Source organism: Amaranthus tricolor, chromosome 2, assembly GCF_026212465.1.
Source record: "Amaranthus tricolor cultivar Red isolate AtriRed21 chromosome 2, ASM2621246v1, whole genome shotgun sequence".
Taxonomy (NCBI): Eukaryota; Viridiplantae; Streptophyta; class Magnoliopsida; order Caryophyllales; family Amaranthaceae; genus Amaranthus; species Amaranthus tricolor.
In genome coordinates this window covers 13,466,598-13,491,343 of record NC_080048.1, presented here as the reverse complement: position 1 = coordinate 13,491,343, position 24,746 = coordinate 13,466,598, and the positions used below count along the sequence as shown (strand labels likewise).

At 34.2% G+C, this 24,746-nt stretch overlaps 1 protein-coding gene across 1 annotated transcript; it reads right to left on the bottom strand.

The window, feature by feature from the left end:
- Positions 1 to 10,945: 10,945 nt before the first annotated feature.
- On the bottom strand, positions 10,946 to 14,738 carry LOC130806208 (endoglucanase 5). Its single transcript, XM_057671203.1, has 7 exons — positions 14,457 to 14,738; positions 13,817 to 14,029; positions 13,079 to 13,366; positions 12,828 to 12,992; positions 12,436 to 12,562; positions 12,141 to 12,304; positions 10,946 to 12,019 (listed from the first exon to the last, which is right to left on the bottom strand). The coding sequence occupies exons 1-7, from the start codon at positions 14,673 to 14,675 to the stop codon at positions 11,270 to 11,272; spliced, it is 1,926 nt and encodes a 641-aa protein (XP_057527186.1). The 5' UTR covers positions 14,676 to 14,738; the 3' UTR covers positions 10,946 to 11,269.
- Between the last annotated feature and the right edge of the window lie 10,008 nt (positions 14,739 to 24,746).

Sequence of the window (24,746 nt, the reverse complement as noted above, 5' to 3'; positions counted from 1 at the left end):
TTGCATTTAGGATCCCAACAAGGATTGATCTTGCAGAAACCTAAACCATGCTCATTGAATGAAATTCGTTACAAGGGATCAACGAAAGCTGACCTTGCAACCACCACTTCAACTAGTAGTTTTCCCCTTTGCCTACAAGAACAGGAGAACATTAATGGACAATTGGCTTTGATTGCTCGTTTCTCTTCGCTTTCCTCACGAGAGAAAGAGCATGAGACTCGAAGGTGTTGCCAAGCCCAATCAAGGATTAGATCTCTCTTAGTATTGTGTTCCGCTTCGTTCTCTTCAATCAAACCAAAGGAAATCGAAAGCTCCACTATAGAATAGCAGTCACAAGCTAGTAAACCCCATTCCTGCTTTATTTGATAGTTGATCACATTTCTTTTAATTCCTAGTCTTTAGTGTATCAAACAAAGAATCATCTCTATTTCTTTTTACTAATTGCAATGGAAAAATACAATTGCGATGCCCTTGCGGAATATGATCTGTACAGTGTACTACAACACCTGTGCGCTTGCAGTAATTTGAGCATAAGAAAAGTTTTGTCCCATCAGTCTCAGCCTAAACACTCTAGACATAGACACATTCAAACCCAAACCCTTTTTTTTGAACTTAAAATCGGACCTAAATCCAATGAATGTTAAAAACTCAAATCCAAACCCTAAAAGTAGAGGCAAGTTCGACACAAATCCAATAAAATTTTAGTCTGATTGCCTTTATTCAGTAAGCCCCCTCTCCTTTGTTTTTCTCTCTCATACTTCATTTGTTCTATAATACTTGCTACATTACAGTTATTGACACTATTCATCATTTAAGCTTATTTTATATATTCCGGCTAATGTGTAAGGAAAAATATAGTCCAGTAAGATTTTATTTGAATCGTCTAATTGCATATTTTCATGATATTAACTTTTTACAATTTTTAGTTATGCATAATTCGGTGTGCACATGGTCCGGTTTGGTCTAGTTTGACACTAAAATCAATATTTTGGTCTGAAAATTTTTCAGACCAGACTAGACCATTTAACACATAAGACCAGGCCATACCAGACCATACTACAACGATCTGGTCTGGTCAATGATTTTTTCTTTTTGCATATTTTTTCCTAAGATAATGTATTTTTTTATGCAATTGTTTCTTGATCACAATTCGAACTTGGTAATCGAACTATTTATCCAAATGTTATGTATAATACTATGAATAGTAAATTTGAGATTTTATCCGATTTGTTTTGCGGTTTAGATCAAACTGTGTTCAGTCCTTATAATTCAATATATAAATGATCAAAATAACGAATTAGGTTATGTAAAGAATCAAATGTAGCAGGAAACTTTTCGATAATACTTGACACAATGAAAAGTTTATCCATTTTAAACTCATGATTTAACATGTTAGCATACATCCTTTGAAGTTCAAGAAATTGGTCGATAATAGGGCGATTCTCAACCATCTTATAAGAGTTAAAGTTACTTACAAGAAATTTCTTAGAGCTAGCGTCCTTTGCCATGTATTTATTCTCCAAGCTTTCCCCCAATTTCTTAGCCGGTTCATGGTATTAGTAGATGTCAAAGAGCGAGTCTTGCATCCCAATGATAATATGACCTCTGCAAATAAAATCGTCGTTCTTCTATTTGTTCCTCTTCCTTGGTTTTCACAACGGCTTGTTTTGCACCTCCTCCGGCTTGAGGATGGTAATAACGTAAGCAACATTCAACGTAGTGAGAAAGATCATCATCTTCTTTTGCCAACGACGAAAATCAACCCCAATCAATTTCTTCAACTTAGTGAAATTGGAAGTGAGTTCCTTAATACTTGCCATCCCGATGAAAAAATATCACAAAAATTTATTACACAAAAATGAAATACAAATTACAAGACATGAGGAATTTGTATTTCTTCTTTGTTTATGGCTAAAGAACTATACCAGTACACTAATGTAAAACTTTTAAGATAGTTGTGCAACGAAGACCGTTACTCGAAAACTTGATACTTGTTTTACGTGTGAGATCACTTTTCTTTTATGACATTTTCCATAATGGTACTTGAGTTTGAACTTGAAAATTTACTACGAAATACAAACAACACAATATACACTTAGTACTTAGGGTATACCACTTAACAACAAAGTGTTAATATGAATTATAAAACTTGGACGATAGAAAAAATATTTATAACTCTTTTGGAAAATCACAAGCAAAAGAGAAAACAAGGAAGAGAATAAGAATTAATTCAAAAAAATTGGTATATCCATCCTTCACCAAAAGCCTCTATTTATACTGGTCAAAGTATACCCAAAGGTTATTGGATACTAATTACCATATTGATGATCAAGCTTAATAACAATACTTAAATACGAGGTTAATTATGGTATTCATGACCATTATTTCAAGCCATAAACATCCTTATAACATAATAATAAAGATTGAACAAGAAAAGGAATCCAATGCTCATTGTTCAAAGAAGACGAAAAAGCAAACAAAACTGGTCAAAACCAAAAGCCGACTCGGCTTTAGTCCTCACTCACACGAAAGTTGAATCGGCTTTACCTGCTGACTATGTTCCTATTTTTTTCCTTTTTATCTTTCCCATTGAACCCCTTTGGACCTTGTATTTTAATACATCTTGTCCCACTACCTTTTTTTTTGCATCTAAAAAAGAAATATATTAACTCCAAAAGAAACCTTTTACAACTTAGGCTATAAATAAAGGAAAAATGCTTCTAAAACATGAAAGGAAAGCTACAAACGACAAAACACCAAGCAAACAAAAAAAAGACCACAAAGAAACAACATAACCTACACCTTAGGCCAGGCTTTACACTTATCATCAAGTCTAGAAGCAATATGAAAGAGGAACCTAGAAGCAACTTGATCAGCAAGGGCGCCCTTTTCTCCAAACACCCGCAAGTTCCTTTGGAGCCATGTTTGATACATGATTTCAGTCCAAAGCATAACAATGAGAAAGGCTCTACTTTGCCTTCTCTTGCACTTCCTACTCATCCACTATACAACATTATCAAAGGAGCTAGGCCAAGCAAATTTAAAAACACGATGGATATGAAAATGAATCTTCTGGATATATCTTTAGAAATTATTATAAACTAAATGTTCAACAATATGAATTTCTATATTGCTTCATTTGGATGTTGGATTGATATTAGCGAATTGGGGTTTGGTTACTTGGTCGATTCGATTAAGTCCCTGATTATTTTTACATGAACTTATTTTGTGGCAACTATTGGAGTCTTTAAAATACACGTTTCTCGATCTTCTCCATTTTAGGTAATTTTACCGGTCATCGAGAATGTGTTCATTTTTTTGGTAGATGATAAACACCGAGAATATGGGTTTTTACCAGCCACTTGAAACCATCATCGGCTATTATATTAGCTTGACAAAAAATAAAAAGTATTTTTAGGTTTTTTTTAATGTATCGCTTTAAAAATTAACATAGAGGAGTCACACTTATTTATATACTAAGACTAAACCCTTATTAGCAAAAGCAAAAGAACCACCAAAAAACGTAAGGCATAACAAAAACCTCCTTTTTGTTGGATTATTTAGAATATAAAAGGTGCAAAAGTCTTAAGTAGACTATGTATACTAAGGTATAAAAGTTTATGTATAATTATAAGTTCTAATTATACTAAAGTTTAACTCAATGAAAATTGATGGCAAGTACTATGAAAATAGTAGGGCCAAAAGGACTAAAAATATTAATTTTATAGTTAAGGACAAACTGTAAAAATTCTAGATCCAAAAAGAAATAAGAAGATAGAGCCAAAAATTGGAAAAATAATCATGTGGGCCGAAAACTAGAGCCCAAACGCTCCAGGTTTGGTGCAGCTTCGATCGCGGGTCGTGGGGCAGTTCGCGGATCGAAAAACTGAAGCCCGAAGCTTCTATTTTGTATGTCTCACATTTTTAGGGAAAATTTGAATAAAATAAGTTTATTTAACAACTTAATTTCAAAAATAAACTTCGTGAAAACTTAATTCCCAAAATAAGCGTCTGTACATCCAAACCTAACCTTGGAGTAAGTCGCTGTTACTAACAGCGAAAGAAAAAAAAAATTTAAAAGTCATAAGTCGCTGTTACTAACAGCGACTTAGGGAGTTGACCAGTCAACTCTTTAAGTCGTTGTTAGTAACAGCGACTTTAAAGTTAACTGATCAACTCCTTAATCTCATAGGTTGGAATGAGGAAGAAACTGAAAACTGAAAACTTAAAATTCATTAAGTCGCTGTTACTAACAGCGACTTAAAAAAAATTTATTTTTTAATTTTTTATTTTTAAGTCATTGTTCGTAGCAGCGACTTACTCTAAGAATATGTTTGGATGTACGGACGCTTATTTTGGAAATTAAATTTTCACGAAGCTTATTTTTGAAATTAAGTTGTTAAAACATCTTATTTTATTCAAATTTTTTATTTTTAGGCTAGGGAGAGCTTTTTTTGCTGCAAGAGCAGCCCATTTATGCGGTGGAGCCTATTGTTTCGATTGGACTTATGCCAAAATGCTATTTTCTTGGGCTAGTTTCTTTGAACGGCTGATTTATAGGTTTTTAGTTTATTAAATTAAGGTTAAGTATTTAATTCATCCTAAAAATAATTTCCCAAAGAATCGAGGGAAATGGTATTCACGAAATTCAGGGTAGTCATTTTTAAATTAGCGCCTAATTTTTACTTGGTTGTTTATACATGATAATGCCTAAGTACCAAGTAGGTGGAATAACGTTTTTAGGAAAATTAGATAGTGCTTTAGTTTAGTATCAAGTTTGTATAGACATATTTGTCTTAAAGAATCTTCCATTTAAGGCTATTTATTTATTTTAAGTTATTTAATTCGTTGTAATTTCAATTCCTAGAAGACTGTATTAGGTTGCAAAAGACTTATAATCTCAATTCGGTGCTTGTAATCTCTTCAAATTTTATTTGTGTAAAACACACAACAATCTAAACGCTTTACTTTAGATTTAACAATCTAAACGCTTTACTTTAGATTTAACAATCTAAAAGCATAATTTTAGATTTGAAAATCTAAAAGCGTTAAAAAGTAGTTAGACATGTCAAGTCTAAAGTAAATGACAACGAATATAGTTACATTAGAAAAATTTGTGGGGTATGATTTCCAAAGACGGCAAACGAAGATGATATTTTTGCTCACCTCTCAACGTCATGTACGTAATTTCTTCAGCAAAGCCGAAGGAGAAAGAAAATGAAACGGTGAAGGAGATGCGCAAAAGAAATAAAATGGGAGACGATGATTTTATTTGTCGTGGTCATACATTGAACGGTATGGTTGATTCATTATTTGATGTTTATCAAAACGTGGAGTCTGCAAAAGATTTTTGGAACATACTTGAAGGTTAATACATGGCAGAGGATGCAACAAGTAAGAAATTTCTTGTCTCAAATTTTAATGATTATAAATTTTTCGATTCCCACCCGACCATGGATCAATTCCATGAGATGCAACGCATATACTCCAACTTAAAGCATCTTAATATTAAAATGGATTAAGTGTTTCTTATGTCAAGTATTATTGATAAACTACCTTATTCTTGGAGAGATGTTAAGAAAACTCTTAAGCATAAAAATGAGATATTGATGCGAACTATCTATGTAATCATCTTCACATTGAAGTGAGTATAAGGGCTCATGAGAATGGGGGGCCTAAAAATCTCAATATCTCATCCATTATAATGGTTGAGGAAAATCCCTAGCAAAAAGGAAAGCAGAAAGGCCATCAAGGAAATTCATTCTAAAAGGGAAAAGCCGCAAAGTCCACACAACCTGACAGGTCTTGTTGGATTTGTGAAAAGTTGGGAAACCAAAAGAAGGATTGTTACATCCACAATCGTAGGATGAAATCCCTCGACGAAAAGAAAGAAAAAGGATCATCTAACGGTGATCCTAACATGAAAGGTACTACCTCACAGAGTGATTTAAATTTTTGTTTAGATTTAAATCAAAGTTATTCAAGTTTGAATGAATCAATTTTGAATATTATAAAGGATTAAGTTTCATGGTGGATGGATTCAGGGGTCTCTAGGCACGTGTGCAAGGAAATACACTTGTTCAAGACCTATTCAAACATTGTAGATGAAGAAGCTCTTTATAGGGGAAAAAACTCCTCCATCAAGGTCCTAGGGAAAGGACAAGTTGGACTAGTGTTTACATCAGAAAACATATTGGTCATACGGGATGTGCATTAGGCTCCCAAAATAAGTAAAATCTCGTATCCGGGCCAACCTTGAACCGTATAGATTACAAGCTTGTGTTTGAGTCCGATAGGTATGTTATTTCTAAATATTTTGTTTATGTTGGTAGATGCTATTTAATTAATAATTTGTTTAAGTTATGCTTAAGACCAACATGTGATTGTTTGATTTAAAATGTTATGGATGATTATAGTTCTTATTTATGACATAATCGTTTGTGTCATATTAATTAAAATAAAATATTAAATATGTCTAAGCATGAAATTATACCTATGTTTGAAATGCATAAAGTTAAGTGTTATACATGCATACATGCTAAATAAGATAACAAAGACACCCTTTAGAAGTGTAAAAAGGAACACTCAATTACTTGAGTTAATTCACAGTGATTTATATGATTTTCACTCTACACCTTCTTTAGGAAATAAGAAATATATATTATAACTTTTATAGATGAGCACTCTAGATATTGCTATGTATATTTGTTACATGGTAAAAATGAGGCTCTAGATAAGTTTAAAATCTATAAAAGTAAAATTGAGTTGAAAGAAGATTTGCATGTAAAACAAATAAGAACGGATAAAGATGGTGAATACAACGATCGGGGTTATTTTCAAACTAATGGTATCATTCATGAAACCACCATGAAATATGCACCACTATCAAATGGTGTATCGAAAAGGAAAAATAGAACTCTATAAGAAATGATTAAGTATATGCTATATCTTACTCTGATTTAAGTGATAGATTTGGGGGGAAACAATGTTGACAGCTTGTCACATCTTAAATAGTGTTCCTACAAAAGTTACCAATAAATCTCCTTCGGGTTATGGTATAAAAAAGGAAAAATCTAAACTATCTTAAAGTTTAGGGTTATAGAGTAATTTTAGAGTTTTGGGTTGTAGAGCAATTATAAGATTTCCAGGCAACAAAAGAGGAAATATACATGAGACAACCCTCAGGGTTTACATGAAAGGACAAGAACAAAAGGTGTGCAAGCTAGTAAAGTCTCTTTATGGACTAAAACAAGCACCAAAGTAGTGGCATCAAAAATTTCATAAATTTATCTTGTCATATGGATTCGAATTGAATCGGTTAGATACGTGTGTATATAGAAAATTTGATGACAAAGGCAACGATGTTATCATTTGTCTATATGTGGATGACATGCTTATTTTCGGTACAAGTTTGTTGAGAGAAGGTAAAGGATTATTTATCTTTAGTCTTCAAAATGAAGGATATGGGGGAGACGGATGTCATTTAGGGATAAAGATTATAAGATCTAACGATCGAATAGTCTTAAGTAAATCGCACTATGCTGCGAAATACTTAAGCGTTTTGATATGCTTGAGGGTTGCCTAGTGTCTACTCCAATGGATGGAAGTGTGAAATTGTTACATTATAAGGATAGTCCAATTTCTCAACTTGAGTACTCAAAGATGATTAGATCTTTGATGTATGCTATGACTTATGTAGATAGAAAGCTAAGCAGGTATATATACTATCACTCCGAGACCTTCGCATTAGATAGCTATTCGAAGAGTACTTAGGTACTTAAAAGGAACAATGAGTCATGGGTTATGTTATAGTGGAGAACCTCCGAAACTCAAAGGGTATTCGGATGCAAGTTCAATCACTAATAATAAAGATTCATTCTACTAGTGGTTGGGTATTCGCGTAGGGGGGAGGTGCCATTTCATGGTCTTCCAAGAAACAGACATGTATATCAAATTCTACTATATATGACATAAGAATTTATGGCCTTAGCATCGGAAAATAAGGAAGTGGAATCGCTTCGAAATCTCTTGTTTGAGATACCATTATTACCTACGCCTATATCATTGGTGGGTATCCATTGTGATAGTATATCTGCTTTGGTAAGGGCGTATAGGAAAGTTTATAACTGTAACTCAAGGCATATTTCACTAAGGCATGACCTTGTGAAAAGACTTATCACAAAGGGATCATAACGTTTTACTATATCAATACAAAGTTTAACTTCGCGGATAACTTTACAAAGCTTTGCCAAGGAGTTCCATTAATTATGCTTCAATTGAAATTGGGTTATGTCCAATTAACACTAATGAGGGAATCCAATCTAACACTCAGTTGACGTCGGGTCTTATGGTTCAATCTGTTTAAATCTCATGTTTGATGTTGTTAAGTAACTCAAAGTATAAGACCTAATAAGAGTTAATTGGTATAAAGAGTACTCTAATTCTAGAGTTGAAGAACTCCGGATGGAAGTGTCATATCACAAAGACACGAAAGTAACGTATGGAAGACCCTATCCATGTAAGTTCAAAATTGGCCACTTCAAAAAGTCATGATGGATATATAGGCTTTCTATAAGCTTTTAAAAAGATACGAACACGGACTTAAAAGTGTCAAGCTGAATGTAAAAGAGAAATTATCTTGTATGTACTTCTCTCTGGGTGAATGGATATATATATCTTTGATTCAATCCTTTTGAACATCAATTTATTTTCACTTGAAGTTGAGAATGTACTAGGTGCCAATTCAATCCTTTTGGACATTGACAATTGATGTATGAGATGAAGCAATCTTTGATTGAGTAGAGAAATAAGTATATACTCTAAATGGGGGAGGATTGTTGGATAATTTGGAGTATAAATGGTGTAAAAGTCCTAAGTATACTATGTATATTAACGTATAAAAGCTTTAGTATAATTATAAGTTCTAATTATACTAAAACTTTAATTCCATGAAAATTAGTGGCAAATACTATGAAAATAGTAGGACCAAAAGGACTATAAATATTAATTTTATTCTTATAGACAAAAGGTAAAAATCTTATGTCCAAAACGAATTAAGAAAATAGAGCTAAAAATTTGAAAAGCTATCATGTGGGCAAAAAATTGAAGCCCAAACGAGCAGCTCCAGTCGCGGGTCGAGAGGTAGTTAGCGCATTTAGGCGGCTGGGGGAGCTTTGTGGGCTGCGAGAGAAGCCCATTTATGCGGCTAAGGCTATTTTTCGGCTGAACTTAATGTGAAAAATGTTATTTTCTTGGGCTTCTTTCTTTGAATGACTAATTTATAGGTTTTTAGTAATTTAAATTACACAAATTAAGGTTAATTATTTAATTAATTAAACCTAAAAACTAGTTTCCCTAATAATTTGAAGGAAGTGGTATTGACAGTAGTTATTTTTAAGAAAAATTACTTACAATAATTCTATCTTTTTCACATTTTCTTATAATAATCTCATATATTGATTAACCATCAATAATCCCAATTTTTAAATCAAGTAACCAAAAAATGTTATGGCTCAATTGTTAACTTGTAATTGTAGGTTAACTCTTCAAAAAAATAAAAGAAAAACATAAATAAATAATAATAATACTAAAAAGTAAAAGTAAAAACAAAAATTCTTTTTCCCAATTTCATGTTTCAATTCTTCGAAACTTCCATTTCACGCACCTTATTCATGTTATGTACATCCACACTAAAGCCCATAACAGCTCATCCTATACAATTATCAGTCAACATTTATACATAATCTTGTTGAATTAGCAAGTAATCAAGCCATCATAGATAAATAATCAACTGTTTGTATATTAAATAATAATTACCTTGTAGCGAGAGGATGGGTTGAATTAGGCAGCAATTTGCAAAGTAAAAAGCTGCACAAACATAATTGGAGTATCAATTAATTAAATGGATAGGATGCTCAAACTGCAAACATTATATTATTTAAATGTGTATTCCTTCGATAAAATTACCTGCTTGGCATGTCGTAGTAGCAGTTTAGCGTAAGAGGAGTTGTAAGTCTGGAAAGCCAAACATGATGCAGCTATGTGGAGATAGAGAAGTTAAAAGCATTACTTTAGATTTAACAATCTAAAAGCGTAACTTTTTATTTAACACTTTTAAAGTCCGAGAGCATATGCAATATAAACAAGCAGCCTAATACTATATTTATAGCAAATCAAGAGAGAAAAGAAAGGAAATGAAGGGAAAGAAAGGGAAGGGGTAAGGAGAAAAAGTGTATCTTGTTTGTTTAGAAATGAATAAAAGGGAAATAAAAGCAAAACAAGTGATTTTCCTCCAAATCTTTCAACTTTAGGAGAGATTGTATTCTCGATAAAACTTTTCCATAGTTTTCCTTCACAGTTCACAACCCTCCACACCAAACCTCTTCCCTTTCATTTTTGTATCCACACAAGGAATTTTTCATCCCTCTAAATTCCTCTGTTTCCTTTTCTTTCATTTCCTTCAATCCAAACACACTCTAAGTGAGATTAACAAAAGAGAAAGATCACTCCTTTATTACTAAATGGTCAATGGAAAAAAACAAAATTTTTGCATAACACAAATTCTTGTGAGACGGTCTCATTGAGAAACCATCTCTAATTGGACCGGCCAATTATATATTTTTTAAAATATTATAAGTAGGCATTAGATGTAAGTAGATATTTTAAGATATTGAAAGTAGGCATTAAGTATAGGGTAAGTAAGCATTAAGAATAATGTAAGTAGGCATTAAAAATACAGTAAGTAGACATTAATCTATAATGGGCTGGACTTGAGCTACGTTTCTCAAAGAGAATTTTATATCATTTTGGTAGAATGTTTTTTGATAGATTCATGTCATACCTCATATATACCTCAAGCTTATTAAAGTAAAGTAGTCAAATGAATGGTGTTCTTAGGCATGAACTCTAATAGAATAATGCTTTCTACATGTAATGGGATGCCTTCATTTCATCTCCGAATACACAACAATTTAAAGAAACTCATCAAACAATGAAATCTTAGCTTAAGCTTTAAGGGTATTAAAAGCACCCAATATTAGCCTCATTATTGTGCACCAACCTTACAGTCGTTGCAACAACTCTAGCTCAATCTTAACAGTAGTATACCAAATGCACAAAACAGAAATTTACAAAAATAGAAAAAACGACGTAATTAGTGCTGCCTTTTTTCGGTACAAAGAGCCACAAAGGTAGAATGGGAATCAATTATAGAACCTACAAAGATCGGCAAACATGCTCCAACTGATTTGAGTTATCTCGCGGTTTCTTGTTAGTTGTAGCTTTGAATGGAAACCTTAGCTTGAGGACCACCTTGGACGTAAACAAAACTGAACTCAGCACCAGGTAACACTACTTTTAGATGAGGGGGAAGTTCATAGATGCTCTTTTCATTAGTTTGGATTAAACCATAGATTGGTCCTGATAGGTTTTCAATCTTCAATTTCAGATCTTTAACCGACTTCTTGGACAGATTCTTTACTATTACCGTGTGATGATAGAAAGTTTCTCCTTTGTGAGTCCATGTTCCTGTTATGGAATGCACAAATTTAATTGGAACATCAAATGTTCCCTTCGATGGAACCATGTTATTGTACGGTTTATTTGGTGGACTATATGAATTTGGGGTAACGTAAGAAGTTTTTGGGGTATAAGCCGCTTTAGGTGCATAATTATTGATGTAAGGACTTGGGTATGTTGTAGTGCTCCTTAACCTAGAGAAGAGACCTACAAGAGGAGCAGTACCGGAAATTGTAGGTTCGGTTTGCTCGTAACATGATCGATCATCATCATATTCATCATTCTTATCAGGACCTCCTACAAGACCTCCATGTATGACGTTTGGGTTGGCAGTCGAACGATGATACCAATCTTCAAATCCTTGGACACACCCAATCTGACTGTTGTAGGTAGAGATTGAAGCAATGGATGCTCCTCTGTGGTGTACATGGTTAGGATATTTGGCTCCATAACCCACTAAGTAACTCATTGAGTTGGGATTTTTCCCTAGTATGTAATCAGCCTATAGAAATCAGTTCAACCATGGATTAAGTAGTTAGAGATCAGTGGAGTCAATATATGAAAAGGTATATGTTTTTGTTAACAGCTAAAGACAGAAAAGAGTGTAAATTAACAGTTGAAACCTGAGATTTGGCGAAGTCAAAGAGCTCTTGTGGTTTAACGGCTCCTTCAGGACAGTTAACCACGACCTTTGCTTGGGAGAGATAGTCAGAGTAGACAGCAAGAAGGAAGGCTGCAGAGGATACATATTGCATGTTGTTCCATTGTCGGACATACATTAAACCACCTAAACAGCACACAATATATAAATGATTATAGCAAGGTGATAGTCGTCTACTGGTAAGACGTAGAGCCAAGGCCCCAACGAACATTGATGGTGTTGTTATTTTGATAAGCTATTAATGAAATTTTGATTACCAGGACTACGCTGAACATCGTCTCCATTGTTCTTTTGTAAGCAAGCACAAGCAAAGAAATCAGCCTTGGCTTGATACTGCTTCAATGTGGCTGCATACGATCCACTACTTTTACCTTCCAATAGAATCTGACATCAAAGATAAAACGATCCTGAGTTTTGTGAGCGAGGAATGTCTCGATAATGATTCAAGAAATGAATAATCAGACTACGTTGGATTGTCTTTTCAGGAGTGGTGCATGATCAAGTCATATCGGTTAATGAGGGACTCGAAATTGTTTTATGGATAATCATCACAATCAGTATCTGGTTTAAGTGAACTAATTACAAGATTAGGCCTTGCTATATCCAAATGAATTTTAATTTAGTTGATGGTAGAAGAACGTATTAATACCTTAGAAAGGAGGATTTGAAGACCAGCATATTTGTTATCCCAAGAGAATTCTTTAACAGCCCAACCAGTACCACCCATAGATTCAGCATTTTGCACAACATACTTCAAGTAGTAGTCTTTGTTGGTAGCTCTGTACAGCCATGCTGCAGCCCATAGCAATTCATCCTATACAATTTGAGCACCACAAAAATAGTCAGTCATTATATATAATCTTATTGAATTAACTGTTTATATATTAAATAAAAAACTACCTTGTAGCCAGAGGATGGGTAGAATTTGGCAGCATTTGTGATAGAGTCATCATAAAGGCCCCTAAAAGTATTTGCAAAGTAGAAAAGCTGCTCGGCATGTTGTAGTAGGAGTTGAGCGTAAGAGGAGTTGTAAGGCCGGAAAGCCAAAGAGGATGCAGCTAAGGCGGCTGCAGTTTCTCCGGCCAAATCCGAGCCAGGGTTTGATGAATCAAGCTTATATGCTGTTCTTGGTGTTGTCATGTCCTCTGCTCTTTCCCAACAAAGATGGTCTGATTCTCCATCTCCCACCTTCACATTTATTTTACATAAATATCATCAATTTTAACTAGTCCAACATTATTATTGCCAAATTCATTTTATAAATATTACATAAAAAAGAACTTCAACCTCTAGGCCAATTTATAATTCTCCTTAAACCAACTTAGTATTTCGGTGAACATATCAAGACTAACTCTTTTTAGGAGTTATGTATTTAATTCCAAATTTTCATAATTTTGCATAAATAACAGAGAAATATGCACCTATGAATAATTCATGAAACACAAATTCTCGTGTGAAATGGTTTCACCGTAAGACGTATTTCATATAGGGGTTCTATAGCTTAACTAATATAATTATTAGTATATGGGCTCCTTGTTTAAAGGTCATTTCACCGATAGAAGATCTCGCAAAAGAATAACTCTTCATGGAAACATTCACATAAATCGGATTATTAGAAAACTCGGAGAATATGTTTACCTGTGCCCATAAAACATTGGGACGGGTATGAGCCTTAAGAAAATAATCAGTTCCCCATCTAATAGCCCACAAAGTGTTGCCCATTTGGTTAGCGGCAATTATATCCTTGTTGAAATCAACAGCGGCCCATGAACGCATAGTTACTGCAAATGCCATTGGTTGCCCAAACTTTACATGATCTCCTGCATCATAGTATCCGCCAACCAAATCCACCTACACAAACAGAATTTTTTTTAAAAATTTGATTGACTATTTTAAGTCTTGACTATCCAACCATAACACAGACTTATATCAATTACTCTATTTTTAATTTATCACTTTAATAGTGTAAGTGATCACTTTAAAGTTATAATTGATCACTTTGAGGTTAGTGTAGGTGATCACTCAAAAGAATTAATCGATCACTTTAAGGTTATTATTATTGAATTTTTTAGGATTATAATTGATCATTTTAAAACTGTATTTATATATATATTGGGCCAACTAAATTGAAAAAGTCTTACCGTAAGTCGCCTTATTTGAAAATTTTTTGAATTTTAAATATAACTCTTCCATTAATTTTATCAATTATTAGTATACACTATAGTACTCTGAGAACATTTAACATAAAATGGTATTAAAGTAGCGTATGAATACTTACTCCTTGAGAGTGACCATCACGCATCGCAGAATTTGCACGCCATTTAACTCTGTTGTTATAAGGCAATGCTCCAGCTCTTTGAGCTTCAAAAAATAGCAATGTCTTGTCAAGGGCACTTCCATAGTCGAACCCATAAACCATTGCTAGGCCCTCCAAGGCTAAGAGGCCAACAAACGTTGTAACTACAAAGTTTTTACTTGAACTTAACCTAACTTCCATGATGATCTTTCACTTCTTTTTCTCTATTTTATTTGTATTTTCTACTTAATACGTAATACCTCCTCAAAGATATAAATGCTTAAGAATTTAAAATAAAAAAATCACTCAAGACTTCCAATGGAGTACATTGTAATACATTAGTTGTGTTTATATATGGAAGAACAATTCCAAGAGAAGTAAATGTAATACATTAGCAAGTCATGGACAACCATTAGGAGACCTAATGGTGGTAGCCTTCACGTCGTATGGTGGTTAAGAAGATGAGAATTTGGTAGCCACGTCGTGCAGGCCGGTTATACATTGTGTACATGCACGTATGGGGAAGTTCCAAACGTGGACTTTTTTAGTTATATTGTGATGTTCAGCAATATAAATTTATTAGCTAGGTCAACATTTGACTATTAAGAATTTCTTGTTATAGTTTGATTAATTAGTTTGTGTGTACCTAATTATGTGCATACCTTCAGACGGGAATTGCTTAATAGCTAATGGAGTCGCCAGCAAGAGGGGCGTATCTGGAGTCAGGCTGGCATTGCCGTGGCCCGAGTCATGAAAATTAAATTAGTATTTTTAACTGATGTTTAGTGTTCTAACCCACAACCTTTTATGCGCTTTGACAAACGCGTTTTCAGCTAATTACACAAGGCCAATTCATTTTCTTTTGTTGAACTTAATTGGTGACTTGGTTGCAAATTGATGTGTGCATTCATATGTGGAATACTATGAGTACTTCAATGGGTGAATTAAGTTGGTAACTTAATGTTTGTGATTGTTGATGGTGTTTAAGTGTGGATTAATTCTTGAAGTAATGAAGGTAATGGAGTATGACTTAATCATGGGAGTTATAGGACTTAATGAACAAGTGCAAAAGGTTTTGTAGATGCTCTACTATGTTTAGTCGAGCAAAATCTATCCAGAAGCCTCCTATAGGTCGCGTGACCAATGCGGCAAACCGAGCGAGTTTTTTGGATGGGTCAAGCAGGCAGTCAGAATAATTCCAATAGCTTCCTATGCCTCGCTCGATCAGGTCGCTAGACCGAGCGAGCTCTCTGTTTTGGTCGAGCGCACCCTTTGACGTTCCTTGGATTTTTTTTTTTTGACCATTCAAGTCTTTGGAGCTGCTTCAAAGTTATTAATTCATACCTTTAATGTATTGAATGTTGATTAGTGTAATCTCCCCTAAAAATAGGGAGCTCATTTGTTCATCAAAACACATCAAACAAAAACCCCTATGCCTAAACCCATAGCCTTTGTTGTTATCTTACTCAATTGTAATACTTCATTTGTAATAGTTATTTTACTCCATTGAAATAGAATTAACATGTAAACTACACACCACGGAGGACGTAGCCACTATTGGGTGAACTTCCTTAAATCATTGTGTCATTTTTGCATTTTTCATTTCTTTCAAACATTGTTAATTCATTAAAATTCATTATCTTCGAACTTTGTCGATCTTAGCTCACATTTCAATTGGTATCAGAGCGAAGTCGTTATTACGGTGATTTAGAAGTAGTTTGTTGATTGAAACATGTCCACAATGAAGCTTGACGTAGAGAAGTTTGATAGAAGTGTGAAATTTGGCTGATGGCAAGTCAAGATGGAAGCCATTTTGATCCAAAATGGTGTGCAAAAGGTCATTGAATGTGTAGACAAAATGCCAGAAGGAATAATCACGGCAAGATGGGAAGAGATTAACACAAAGGCACTATCGGCAATTCAATTATGCCTTTCAATGAAGTGCTAAGAGAGGTTGTTAAAGAAACTACAACCAATGGTATATGGGAGAAATCGGAATCCCTCTGCATGGCTAAGAGTGTTACCAATAAACTACTTTTGAAGAGTAGACTCTACGATCTACGCTTGGAGGAATTTAAACCTTTAAAACCACACTTAGATGAGTTTTTTTCCATTGTTATAGATTTACAAAATATTAAAGTCAAGTTTGATGATGAAGACTTAGCTATTTACCTTTTATGTTCTCTATCTCTATCTTACAATAATTTTAGAGAAACTCTACTTTATGGTAGGGAAAACTTGAGTAGTGACGATGTGAAAAATTCCTTAACACAAAGGGATCTCATTGATACACAATTCTCACAAAAATCACAGGGTGGCTTGAGTGATGGATGTTTTGTGAGAAGGAGGAATTTTGAGAAAGGTTCCACTAGTGGGGGTGGAAATAAGGGTAAAGGGAGGTCGAAGTCATGGGGACCTAAAAAAAATAAAGACTTGCAACTATTGTAAGCTTAAAGGTCATATCAAGAAGGATTGTTGGAAACGGAAAAAGAAAAATGCTAGTAATGATGGGGCTAAGGACACAACTAGTAATGCCAATGCTAGTTATGTGAATGATAGTGGTGTTTTAGTAGACAAAAGTACAAAGATAGTGATAAACGGATTCTTGACTCGAGGTGCATATTTCACATGACTCCTAACAAAGCTTTCTTCCAAACATATGAAAGAGTTGATGGGGGAAATGTGACCATGGGAAACAACTACTTGTAAGGTGGTGGGGCTTGGGAATGTGAAAATGAGAATGTTTGATTGGATGGTAAGAACCTTGACAAATTTAAGGAATGATTCGGGTTTGAAAAAGAATCTCACATCTTTGGGTACTCTTGATAAGATCGGTTGTAGAATTAATTGTGAAGGTGGAGTTATTAAGATTGCTAGAGGGTCACTTGTGGTGATAAAGGGGAAGATGAATGGGAGTTTTTATGCTCTTGAAGGTTTAACTATCTCCGGCTCGGCGACTGTTTCCACAAAATTTCTGGTCATGAAACAAAGCTTTAGCACTTGAGACTTGGTCACATGAGGGAAAGAGGTATGTATGAACTTTCTAAACAAAGTTTAGTTGATGGCAAAAAATTCGGGAACCTTGGGTTTTGTGAACAATGTATTTGTGGGAAACACAAGAGGGTTAGTTACAAACCCGACTTACACAACACTATGGAGATACTTGACTATATTCATTCCGACTTGCGGGGGCCTTCAAGAATGCCCTCACTTAGTGGTTGTAATTACTTGTTGACTTTCATAGATGACTTCTCAAGGAAAGTTCGATGTTACTTCATAAAACATAAAATTGAAGTATTTGATGTTTTCTTATAATGGAAGAAAATGATTGAGATAAAGACCGGTAGGAGCATCAAGATCTTAAGAATTGCTAAAGGTCTTGAATTTGTTGATAATAAATATCTTAAATATTGTGCTAGTGAAGGTATTGTGAGACATAGAATTTGTGCAGGGCGTCCTCAACAAAATGGTGTTGCGGAGAGGATGAATAAAACATTATTGGAGAGGTCTCGGTGTATGCTAGACCAAGCAAAATTGGGGAGGTATTTTTAGGCCGCAGCAGTATGGCTACGGCATGCTACTTGATCAATCACTCACCTCATACCACCTTAAAGTTCAAATCACCACAAGAAGTGTGGTACAACACTCTGGTAAATTATTCTAATCTTACAGTCTTTAACTTTCCTGCTTATATTCTTGTAAATGAAGAAAAGTTAGAACCTAGGGCTAGAAAATACATTTTTATGGGATATAGAGCAGGCCTAAAGGGGTATAGGGTGTGGTGTAATGAGTCGAAAAGAATAATCACTTTTAGAGATATTGTATTTGATGAAAATAGCATGTTAGTCTCTAGTGTAGAAAAGCCCATTAAAAATGATGTAATTGATGTTGTAAATCTCGTTGATGCACAAGAGGAGGTTCAACCTCCCAATAATGATGAAGATGAAAATGATGATGTTCAATAAAGTTCTCTTCCTTTATCCACAACAAGGCAAAAGAGGAAGATCGTGGCTCCAAGGAGGTACATTGAAGACTGTGATTATGTTGCATATGCTCTCAACGTTGCTACCAAAGTCGAAGGGTTGCATGAACCAAGTACATACAAGAGGGCTATGGCCCCAAATGACTCAAGAAAATCATTGATAGCCGTGAAGCAAGAGATGGAATCACTTGCAAAGAATAAAACTTGGGATATCGTTGAAGCACCAAAGAAAAAGAACATTGTTGGGTGCAAATGGATATTCAAGAGGAAGGAGGGTCCATCTAGTGGTGTTCCTGCCATCTACAAAGCAAGAGTAGTAGAGAAGGGATACTCTGAAATTGAGGGTGTCGATTTTCATGTGGTATTCTCACCGGTCATGAAGCACTCTTCTATAAGGGCATTACTAGCTTTGGTGTCGATGGAGAATTTAGGGTTGCATCAATTGGATGTGAAAACGACGTTTCTTTATGTTGAGCTTGAAAAGGAAATTTTTATGAAGTAACCAGAAGGTTTTGAGGTCGCCGATAAGGAAGGTCATGTGTGTAGATTGAAAAGATCATTGTATGGGCTAAAGCAATCGCCAAGGTAATGGTACAACAGGTTTGATTCTTTCATGATTTCACATGATTTTGTTATAGTTCTTATGATAGTTGTGTTTATTTTAAGAATCTTGAAAATGGTTCTTTATTGTATTTGCTCTTGTATGTTGATGATATGTTGGTAGCTTGTAATACTTTGTTTGAGATGGAGAACTGGAAAGAGTTTCTTTCAAGTGAAGTTGATATGAAGGATCTTGGTGAAGCCAAGAAGATTCTTGAGATGGAGATTTTAAGAGACCGAGTTAAGGGTGTCATATACCTTAGCCAAAGGAAGTATATTGAGAATGTTGTGCAACTCCATGGGTGATGCTAAAGGTGTGTCTACTCCTCTTGCCTCTCTTTTCAAATTTTCTAAGTTGTGTCCACAAAAATAAAGGCGAAAGAAAAGCAAATGGTAAGAATTTCGTACAGTAGTGTCATTGGTAGTGTGATGTATGTCATGATATGTTCTAGGCCCGACATAGCTCATGCGGTGAGTTTGGTAAGTATATATATGTCTAATCCAAGGAAAGGACATTGGGAGGCACTTAAGTGGTTATTGAGGTATTTGAAATGTACTTCTAATACTTGTTTAATGTATGGGAAGGATTCAACCAAGCTAACCAGGTTTTGTGACTCAAACTATAGAGGTGATCTAGATGCTAGAAAATCCACAAGTGGATTCGTGTTTACATTGGGTGGTTCGGCGGTAAGTTGGCAATCATCAGTTCAAGATGTGGTTGCCCTTTCAACAACTGAAGCGGAGTACATAGCCGTTGCTGAGTCATTTAAAGAAGCAAAGTGGCTCAACGGTCTAGTTAGTGAGATGCGCAACAAGATGTTCGGTAAGTATGCATTGTGATAGCCAAAGTGCTATTCACTTGGCTAGGAATCAAAATATTTTTCATAGAAGGTCCAAACACATTGATATCAAGTATAATTTCATTTGGGACGAAGTTGAGCACAAAAGAGTGGGTTTAAAGAAGATTGACACTAGAGATAACCTCGCCGACATGATGATAGAACCATTGCCTATAACCAATTTTGATTTGTGTGTTGACTTTGTTGGTCTAGCTCCTTGCTTGATGTAATGCTCATTGAGGCATATGAGGTGTATGTTGTTTTATGTTCTTGTTTATATTCTTATAAGATGAAGTGAATTGATGAATGCTTTAGCTTGGGTGAGCTCAAGTCAAGGTAGAGATTGATGAAGTTAATTGGTGACTTGAGTGCACAATGGATGTGTGCATTCATGTGTGGAAATCCTATGAGTATGTTAATGGGTGAATTAAGTTGATAACTTAATGTTTATGATTGATGATGGTGTTTAAGTGTGGATTAATTATTGAAGTAATGAAGGTAATGAAGTATGACTTAATCATGGGAGTTATGGGACTTAATGAACAAGTGCAAAAGGTTTTGTAAATGCTCTACTATGTTTCGTCTAGCAAAATCTATTCAGAAGCCTCATGTAGGTTGTTCGACCAAGGGGCTCGACCGAGCGACTTTTTTGGATGGGTCAAGCAGACAGTCAGAATACTTCCAGTAGCTTCCTATGCCTCGCTCGACCGAGCGAGCTCTCTATTTTAGTCGAGTGGACCCTCTGACGTTCCTTGGATTATGTTTTTTTTGACCATTCAAGTCATTGGAGCTACTTCAAAGTTATTAATTCATAGCTTTAATGCATTGAATGTTGATTAGTGTAATCTCCCCTATAAATAAGGAGCTCATTTGTTCATCCTAACACATCAAACAAAAGCCCCTAAGCCTAAACACATAGCCTTTGTTATTATCTTACTCAATTGTAATACATCATTAGTAAGAGTTGTTTTACTCCTTTGAAATAGAATTAACAAGTAAACTACACACCACAGAGGACGTAGCCATTATTGGGTGAACGTCCTTAAATTATTGTGTCATTTTTGCATTTTCATTTGTTTCAAACATTATTAAGTCATTGAAATTCATTATCCTTCATCAAGGTACTTCGAACCTTGTCGATCTTATCTCGCTCATCTTTGATACTTACTACATTATTCGGTACTTTGCTTAGTTACATGAGGATTGATGGCTCAGATAACATTGGCCTAGATATTAAATTTTTCTAAATTCTCCCCTGGTTGGTAGATGTTCATCAAACCCTATAATTGTGTCACCACCTTTTATAAATTGATTTTGCATAAACAACCTTAATTCATTTCATATTTTTATCTCTCTAACTTCTCTCTAAAAGAACATTCTTAATTAATATTCAACATTTAAACAATATGGATGATGAGTTTGATCCCCAAAATGAGTTGGTAAGCATGGATTTCAAGTTTTTAGATGGCTTTCATATCGTAGATGTTTTGAAAAAAAGGCCAAGCGCACAAAGTGCAACTCCATCTAGATCATCATCGTTATATATATTAATATTCGATATCGTTATGGTTTATAATTTAGATGATTCCACTTAAAAAGGATCTAGAAGTTAACATATGATTGTCAATTTATGAATCATTCAATTTTATTGAAACTAGGAGACAGATCATGAATGGTGAGAGTGTGTCCTGGTGATAAAGTAAGACACGATCAGGAGCCTAACGACGTTCAAATAAGCTTTATAGGGTAAGCACTCCGCTAATTGGCTTGGAGCAATGCAATTTGAGATGGATTCGATGTTTAAATATCATGTATGAAACTTGACTAATTTTCCTAATGGAGTAAAACACATTAGTAGCAAATGATTTTTCAAATTGAAAATAGATAAGGATGGAAACATTTGTTTTTTCAAAGCTTCCTTATATTGTTTGTAAATGACATACTACTCATACAAAACAATATTCCCATACTTGAATCAATCAAGAGTTGGCTTAAAAGTTGTTTCTCTATGAAATACTTGGGAGAGGTAGAGTACAATCATGGGATTAGGTACTAAAAAGATAGATCCTAAAGCATGATTGGACTTAGTCGGGAAGCTTATTTGGATAAGATTATCGCAAAGTTCAACATGTAAAACTCTAAGAGAGGTTTCATTCCAATGAAGCATGGCTCGTCGCTTAGTAAAACACAGTGTGCAATCATCATTGAAGAAGTTGAGGGGGTGAGTAAAATACCTTATGCCTCGGTAATATGCTCGATCATATATGCAATGATTTGACTTGACCAGATATTGCACTTGCTTTGTGTATGTGTAGCAGATACCAGACGAATTCTGCAGAAGTTCATGATTAGACAGATGCAAAGACAATCCTTAAGTACTTAAGAAGAACTAAAAACAACTTCCTTGTCTATGGAGGAAGTGAGGCATTGATCATTGATGGTTACAAAAATTCGAGCATCCAAACAAACAAAGACGATTCTTAATCTCACTCAGATAACATCTTTAGATGAAATAGAGGAGATGAAATAGTTTGCAAAGTTGATACTGATGAGAACGTTGCAGATTCTTTGATTAAATCATTACCATAGCCTAAGCATGAAACGTCATACTAGGTCTATGGGTAGGGTCGTTCTTGAGGGTAGTTTTGAGGTGCAACCACCTGGGCCCAACTCATGAAAGGGGCCTAGATTTAGTTAATCCTTATTATTAAAAATTAGTTTTTGCATAAGTAGCTTCTAGCATAGATTGAATCTGCAACGATAGGTTTCTTAATTAAGTGTTTGACCACTAAACTACATAGAAATTATATTAACATAAGTTCTTTGTATAAATACTAATCATTACTTTTTTTGCATTAGAATTGTAGCATAAAAGAAGAATCGGTAAGAAAATTTGTGAAACATGCATATAGTTTCACCTTTTTCTCAAATGTTAATAACAATTTATATATCTACATTATCATCATTATCATCTTCCCACAAAATTTTGCTTATTTAATATAATAAGTACAATACGATATCTACAAATTCAAGTGTGATTAAACAAAAACTCTCATTTTTTAATTTATAGTTTTGTATCTTATCATTATATGATCTTTGTTATTCAGTTGTAAAGATACTTTAATGTTTGTTTAACAAAATAATTTTTGTTTACATTTAATCTTGATTTAGTATCAATCAAATATTGTTGTTTTTATGATATGCTTTTGAGTGGGAATATCTGAAACGTTTTGAGAATTGGAATACCACAAGGTGAATCAAAATCATAATCTATATCATTGTCCCTATTTTATCACAAGAGTTGGAATTAAGTGATCAATTGACTGGCGCATATTATTTGATATTTTAGTTTCTTACAATATGGAAACATGGAAATGTTTCTTCAATTAGGCAGGTAAATATATATTGGATATATTACTCAGACTTGACCATGATTTTGATAATAATATTAGAAGCTTGAAAATGTGATTGATGGATTCCTTAAATATGAGTAGTTTACTACATTGGTGAATTGATCTGACTTTAACTTTGTCAAACGCTGCCTTAAACTGTGGTTATAAAGACAATGTTTGATTTAGTCCATGCCTCAATGAGAGTAGTTGGATTATAAGATCGAATAAGTCATTTTGTTTTGATAGGATTATTATCTAGGACACTTGTGAGTGAGAACTAAGAGTTAAAGCATGAGCATGAGTTATGGGCTTATTTGTAACACAAATTAGTCTAATTCGAACTCAAAGAGAGCAAGAAAGAATTTTGCGGTAAAATTTTAACATCACAAGGAGCTATGTACTATATTGGAAATATTTGATATCTTAAGACTTAGGGAATTCTAGTATTGTCATCTTGTCTACGGACAAGTACGAGATTATTGAAGGCTTATGTCCGAGGAATAATATAACAATACATATTAAATACATATAGGATTAATATATACAATTTGTACATTTAATATGCGTATGTTGCTTGCTAGAGAATAATGAACGTAATAATGCATGTTTTTGGAATAATAAGATTAGACCAAATAGAGTAAATGTCTAGTCTTAAGAGGTCACAAAACAATAGATAAAATATTAATTTTGACCAGGTTAATAATATTAAGGTGAAAGTGCTCAATTACCCTTAATGGTCAAATATTATGGTTTATATGAAAAGGAGTTTTCAGTTAGAGTTTTAACCTTTTTTATATAAATAGGCCTAGCAATCATATTATAACAGACTGAAAGAGAAACAAAAAAAAAAAAAAAGAAAAGAACACGTGTTTCGTTTTTTTTTTTCGGTGTTACCACATCATTGATCTATATCTAAGTGTACTAACTAAAGGTATCTTATTCGATACTAATCTTTGAGTCGATAGTACTTTGCAGTACTTAATCCCTACGTTACCATAGAAGTCATTTTCATATAATATAATATACATGCTTCCCTAAGTTATAGATGTTTAACAATTGTTGTTATACTCCGCAATTTTACATCTATGAGTTCCTACACATATACATTAGCACACTTGGTACAAACCAATAAAGTGTCAAACTTTTACAATACAAAACCATACCCACTAACGTTGGTACAGTTTTGTATCATGTAGTGTGAAATCTCTTACTAACATTCATTGTAACTCGAAGCAGACTTCAAGTACGTTCCCAAGACATCGATGTCGGAGAAGTATTTCTTAAGGAAATGTTTCATGTGACCTTGTAAGCATTTCACCTTTTATAGCAATAAGTTTGTCGAAGCAAGTACTAAAACTCCTAGTAATCTAGATGATTTTGAACGCATAATCGAACATGTTTTGTCTTGTACGTTGGAGAAGCACAATGGAGATGTGTAGAATTATAGTGTGTTGAGGTT

What these genes read in the sequence shown, in the direction of transcription:
- LOC130806208 (XM_057671203.1), bottom strand. Translation starts at nt 14,675, where the DNA reads ATGGAAGTTAGGTTAAGTTCAAGTAAAAACTTTGTAGTTACAACGTTT. An exon ending in ACCCATCCTCTGGCTACAAG is followed by an intron (nt 12,993 to 13,078) that starts GTAGTTTTTTAT and finishes CAAATTGTATAG; the next exon opens with GATGAATTGCTATGGGCTGC. An exon ending in TTGACTTCGCCAAATCTCAG is followed by an intron (nt 12,020 to 12,140) that starts GTTTCAACTGTT and finishes TGATTTCTATAG; the next exon opens with GCTGATTACATACTAGGGAA.